The 6,605-nt window shown below is 44.1% G+C and overlaps 1 protein-coding gene across 1 annotated transcript in view; it reads right to left on the bottom strand.

The window, feature by feature from the left end:
* Positions 1–1,855: 1,855 nt before the first annotated feature.
* Positions 1,856–6,605, bottom strand: part of LOC127581070 (cathepsin E-A-like) — a 38,878-nt gene continuing 34,128 nt past the window's right edge. The window contains exons 8-9 of the mRNA XM_052035139.1: positions 5,064–5,162; positions 1,856–2,020 (exon numbers count right to left, since the gene is read on the bottom strand). Of these exons, the coding sequence (XP_051891099.1) occupies positions 1,856–2,020; positions 5,064–5,162 (264 nt within the window). The remainder of the gene's footprint in view (positions 2,021–5,063; positions 5,163–6,605) is intronic.

Here is a 6,605-nt window from a genome sequence, read left to right as displayed (position 1 = left end):
GGAACAGAGGGATATGGATCATGTACAGGACGAAGAGATTTAGTTTAATTCAGTATTGTGTTTTGCACAGACATTGTGGGCTGAAGGGCCTGTTCCTGTGCTGTATTGTTCTATATTCTCCCCACTTTCTATCTAAATGAGCATTAATGACATTGATGAAAAAACCCAAAATGACCGACAAAAATATCCTCTCAGTGGTATCGCCCAGCTCTTTCATTCGGTATATACTGTAAATTTGTAGCAGCAGTCAGCAGGTCAAGCAGCATCTGTGGGAGGAAGGGAAGTGTTGACATTTCAAGTTTAAAGCCTGCATTAGGGTTCCTTTCCCACCCCACCCCACCCCACCACTCCCCCACCCCACAGATGCTGCTCGACCTGCTGAGTTCCTCCAGCAGATTATTTGTTGCTCCACATTCCAGCGTCTGCAGTCTCGTGTGTTTCTGCTGTAAACTTGTGACTGTTTCAGTACAAAAGCGAACCACTTAAGTCAGTTACTGATGAGACTGGGAGTTAAGGTGATTGCAGAAACATCTGTTTCCATGCTGACACTGTTTTATGATCTTAATCTAGTTTATTTGGTTGAAAAGCAGGTTAAGAAGCAAAGAAATTCAAAACATTTTGAGTTGACCGATCTCCTTAAACAGGCACTCATTTTACACAATGTGTTTGCAAAACATATGATGAATTTACAGGAATATCTGTCAAACAGGAATGAAACATACAAAAGCCCATCACGAGTGAGTTTATTACGAAAAGAATGCCAATTATTTTGGCATTTCTCCACAAGGCTAGCTGGATAGATGAGAGTGAAAATGGATTTTGGTTTCCAGTTACAATGTATGAGAATTGAGATGAAATATGGCATTTATATTTTCAGTTTTTGATATATTGAGTTTGAATCAACCTGAGGGCACAGATCAGTGGATTTAGTAAATGATGCGTGCACTTAGAGCGTTATTCAGGAAGTTACAAAACTCCCTGGGGGCATCCCTGTGAGTAATTCATCGTACAGAGGAAGTTTTTCACACTCATTAGAGAGAGCAGACTGGACCTCTGTTTAATGTCACACCCAGCAGAGAACACCTCCAACAGCCCAGGGCTCCCTCACTGCTCCACCAGACCATCAGTCTAAATTTTGCACTCAAGTCTCCGGATAAGACTTGAGCCCATAACCACTCTGTCTCAGATGTGATTGAGCTACAACCCCACAGCATGGTCATAGTCATAGAGTTAAGCAGCATTGAAATGGGACCTTCTGCCCAACTCATCCATGCTAACCAAGTTGCCTACCTAAGCTAGTCCCACTTGCCCGTGTTTGGCCCATATCCCTCTAAACCTTTCCTATCCATATATCTTTTAAAGGGTTTTTATAGAGTCATTTAAAAGGCCATCTCTAGGGTCATTTAAAGGGGTCTATCACCAAGGTCTCTGCAATATCTACAAGTATAATTGTATGTGCCCTGAAATTTATTTTAACAAAACTCCAGCTTCATTGCCGTCTTAAACCCAAACCATGCTGAGGTTTGCATTAGATCTAAAGACTGTGGTACAGGATTGCAGTGGACTCCTAGAGTAACGGGCCCTTCAGCCCAACTCGTCCATGCTGACCACAGTGCCCACTAAACTAGTCCCACTTGCCTGCATTTAGCCCATATCCCTCTAAACCTCTCCTATCTATTATTCACCCAAAAAAAACCCAATAAGCTTTGATAGAAGTTTCCAGAAAATGTTTGAGGCTAGAAAGTGACTAATGTTACTTTAAAAAATAGGAAGACATGATATAACTAGACTTTTAACTGTTCCAACCAATTAATCAACAGTGTAACTCTATTCCTGTGACTGATGAGGTGACACATTACGGGACAGATCTAGCCAATCCCACTCTGTTATTCCCTCTGTCAAACACAGCGTAATAATATCCAATGAAGACGTCTCCAAGGATCCACAGCGGTCCAGCGGGGGGAGGAATATCCATGCCTTGGAATCCACTGCTGCAAAAAACCTGTCCCCAAGCATCCTGCTCCTACACATGGGACAGATTGGATCAATGAGTCATCACATTCAGCCACATGGACTATTTCAAACATAGAACGTAGAACAGTACAGTACTGGTCAGGCCATTTGGCCCATGATGTGCCGACCTTGATGTCAATTTGTACTAAGTGTCCTCCTCCTGTGTACCATCCATCTCCCTCCATTCCCTTCGTATTCATGTGTCTGTCTAAAATCCTCTTAAACTCCACCAAACTGCCTGCTTCCACTGCTACCCCTGGGAACCCATTCCAGGCACCTATCACCCCCTGTGTGTTTAAAAAAGAACTTTCACGTTACCTTTAAACTCCACCCCATCCCGCCCAGACCTTATAAGCAAGTCCTCCGGTGTTTGGCATTTCTACCCTGGGGATAAGATTCTGGCTGTCTACCCTGTCTATGCCTCTCATAATCTTAGAAACCTCGATCAGGTCTTCCCTCAGCCTCTGACACTCTGGGGAGAACAACCCAAGTTTGTTCAATCTTTCCTTATAGCTCATACCCTCTAATCCAGGCAGCATCCTGGTGAACTTCTTGCTGCACCGTCTCCACATCCTTCCTATAATGGGGTGACCAGAACTGCGCACCATACTCCAAGCGCGGTCTGACTAAAGTTTCATATCGCTGCAACATGACTTCCTTACTCTTATACTCAGCACCCCTACCACTGAAGGCAAGCCTTCTTTACCAGTTTATCCACTTGTGTAGTCACTGTCAGTGAACTCTCAGTGAACCCAAGATCCCTCTATGCTTCAGTGCTATTAAGCTATAAAGACATGCCTTTGTACATTTTATTTTACTTATTTATTTCTTGGGATCCAGACATCACGGACAAGGCCATCACTATCTGTTATTACCCTTACTTACCCATCACTAATCACAGAATGCTGTAGTCCTTCTGGTGAAGGTGCTCCCACAGTGCTGGGAGTTCGGATATACACAGTAGTCAGGTTTTGGGGAGGCAGGAGGGGAGTCACTCACTGTGGGATACTCAGTCCCTCTCCTGCTCTTGTGGTCACAGGACGTGAGTGGTGCAGTTCAATTTCTGGTCAGTGGTAACCCCCTCAAGCAATTGGTGGTGAAGAATTTGGCAAAGGAAATGCATTAAGTACCAAGGATAATTGATTGTATTCCCACTTGCTGGAGTCTGTCATTGCCTGGCTATTCATTCCAAATCCTCAGGATAATTGTAAGCACTTTACAACAATTGCAGCACTCCCTTATTGAAGTATAGTCATTGTTGTACCTGCAGCCAATCTCCACACAGAAAGATCTCTCAGGCGCGGCTGAATCAGTGACCAGTTAATCCAGCTTTACTGATTTATTTTGTTACGGACTCAGTGAAAGTCCCTTTAAGATAGAGAGTGTGTGTGTATGTGTGTGTGGGGCGTGCTTACGTCAATAGAAGATAAAGGACGTAATGACGTTGTTGAAGAGGTTAGAAGAAGAAGAAGGAGAGAGAGAGAGAAGGGAGAGAGACACCAGCCTGCTTGTTTTCTCTGTTGATGGATGAGAAACAATAACTGTGTTTGCCACTGAAATCCATGTATGGAAGTTGGAAGTAATCCGGTGGAGTTCACTTTGTTGCTGACCTGTAGAGGGAAACAGGTATTTGTGTGTGGACGACCACGGTTCGGATGCTTTTCGGGGTGAGGAAGTCACTACCGAGTAAACACTGGAGTGTCGTTTGGGTTCCATCGTGGAACATTTGGATTTCGTATGTACTCTCTCTCTGTTTTTCTACATCTACATCTTATCTTCAGACAACGGTCGTTGTTGAAGAAGCCCTTGCTCATGTTTCACCTTATGGCTTGCGGAACTGAACTTTAAGAACCATTCCGGAACTGGGAGTTTTGGACTTTGTCACACACACACACGACGAGTTTAGTTTTGGGGTTAACGTTTAAGGTTTAACATTTTTGAATTCTAACATACTAACATTTTTACTTTTATTTTACGTATTATCATAAGTAGTGATTAATAAAATAGTTTTTAACACTAAATCATGCTCAGTGTGTTTCTTTTGTTGCTGGTTTGTGACAAAATGAGGGATAAATGTGGCCCAGGACATGAAGGAGAACTCGTTCTTCCACAGATTTGCTCATGACCACCTGACAGAGGGGAGAGAGTGAAAAGCAAACTGCTGGAGAAACTCAGCGGGTCAGGCAGCTTCTGTGGAGGGAGATGGACAGTCGACGTTTTGGGTCGAGACCCTTCACCTGGACTGAAAGATAGAGGGGAGATAACCAGGATAAAAAGGCAATAGGTGGATCAGGGTGAGAGGCAGATGGGGGGGGGGGGGGGGAGTGGAAATAGTGACAGGGGCTGGGAGGTGAAAGGTGGAGGGGACGCAGGGCTACAGATGGTAGGGTCTGATGGGAGAGGAAGGTGGAACATGGAACCAAATAATGGAGATGGGGACTGTGGGGGGAGGGGACCCAGTGGGAAGAGAGTGTACACAGATGGAGTGGATGAGGGAGGGGAAAGAAACTGGGTGATAATTGGCTGGGGGATGAGGGCTTGAGTGTGTGTAGGAGGAGTCTCAGTTTAAAGATCTCATTGGAAAGACAACACCTCCCACAGTGACTTCACTCACGTGTAGGGCTGATAGTAATTGTTTAAGGACTTGAACGTTACTTAACTACCTTAAAGTGAGAGGCCACTACTGATTTAAGCTGGTACCATGACAACAAAGGTATGGTTACTTATAGAAGATATAAGGCCTTCCAGCTTATTGTCTGCCTGCACTGCACTTTCTCTGTAACTGTAACACTTTATTCTGCATTCTGTTATTGTTTTCCCTTGTACTACCTCAATGCACTGTTGTGATGAAATGATCTGTATAGATGGCATGCAAAACAAAGTTTTTCACTGTACCCCTGGTACATGTGATGATAATAAACCAATTTAGAAAAGTTGCTTCCCTCAGCACTGGCTCTTGTGTGCTGGTGCCGACGTTCTGTACGTCATTATGTAGATCTCCAATTCTCTGTTTATTCAAAGAGGTCCTTCTTGGAAAGAAACACACCTACCTGAAGTACGTAGGCCTCAGGAGGAAGAACATATCCGACACCTCCTATTATGAAGGTCACATCAGGCATACTGGATAAACTGTTGCAATTGATGGCAGACTGTGAAAACACAGCAGTGGTTAGAGACCAAAGGGGCAATGTTTACCACGGGCAGGTAGTTGTAGTAAAGCAGCCAGCATAATCAAAGACCCCACCCAACCTGGACATTCTCTCTTTTCCCCACTTCTATCAGGCAGAAGATACAAAAGCTTGAAAACACACACCACCAGGCTCAAGGACATCTTCTCTCCTGCTGTTACAAGACTCCTGAACAGTCCTCTTGTATGTTAAGGATGGACTCTTGTCCTCACAATCTACCTCATAATGGCCCTTGCACCTTATTGTCTACCTGCACTGCACTTTCTCTGTAACTGTACCATTATATTCTGCATTCTGTTATTGCTTTTCCCTTGTACTACTTCAATGTACTTATGTTTTGAAATAATCTGTATGGATAGCTTACAAAACTAAGTTTTTCACTGTATCTTGGTATATGTGACAATAATAAGCTGATACCAATGCCAATGGTCAGGCCCTTGCTTTCACTAGTTGGAATACCCTCAGCTATATCATAGATAATTCATACAGAATTGTATTAAATTGCCTCAGACTGAATCAGGCAGGTGGGGCAAGAATTCTCTCACCAGTGAAATAGACGTTTGAAAAGATGAAGTTCAAGGGAGTATGGAACAGGACAGCTGATAATCCAAATAGTTACATTAATGTCAACAAGATCTCTGATATCATGAAGATCTATGTGAGGGACATCACTCACTCTCCAAAACATATTGAATTTCACTTTAAGCTATTACATTCTACACAAAGTCACATTTAACAAATGAACTGAAAGACAACATCAATGTTTTATCCTCAACAGAAACTTCCTGGGAGTGGCTGGTTGGTGTCTAATACTTGCTCCATCCGAACTGAGGTGAATGTGCTCTGATTTGCTTTGTGTTTCATTATGACAGAGAAGGAGGCTTTATGGCCCACTGAGTCACAGAGCAATCCCATTCTATCCCAGCTACCAGAAGGATGTCACTAAGCTGGAAAGGGTGGAGAAAAGATTCATGAGGATGATACCAGGGCTGAAGGGCTTGGAGCACAAGGAGAGATTGGATAGGCTGGGACTGTTTACCCTGGAGTGAAGGAGGCTGAAGAGTGACGCTGTAGATGCGTATAAAATCATGAGGCGGGTGGACAGGGTAGATAGTCACCCTCAGGTCCCCTTTTAAATCTTTCCCCTCCTCACCTTAAACCTAAGCTCTCTAGTTTGTGGTTCCCTTTCCCCAGGAATAAAGGCCGTATGCATTCACCCTATCTATGGCCCTCTATACATCTCTATAAAGTCACCCCTCAGTCTCCTACACTCCAAGGAGTAAAGTCCTAGCCTGCCCAACCTCTCCCGATAACTCAGGCCCCCGAGTCCTGGCACCATCAAATCTGGATGCATCACGGCTTGGTACGGCAACTGCTCTGCCCAGGATCGCAAGAAACTGCAGA

The sequence above is a fragment of the Pristis pectinata genome, chromosome 20 (assembly GCF_009764475.1).
Source record: "Pristis pectinata isolate sPriPec2 chromosome 20, sPriPec2.1.pri, whole genome shotgun sequence".
Lineage (NCBI taxonomy): Eukaryota > Metazoa > Chordata > Chondrichthyes > Rhinopristiformes > Pristidae > Pristis > Pristis pectinata.
This window is presented reverse-complemented; position numbering and strand designations above follow the sequence as displayed.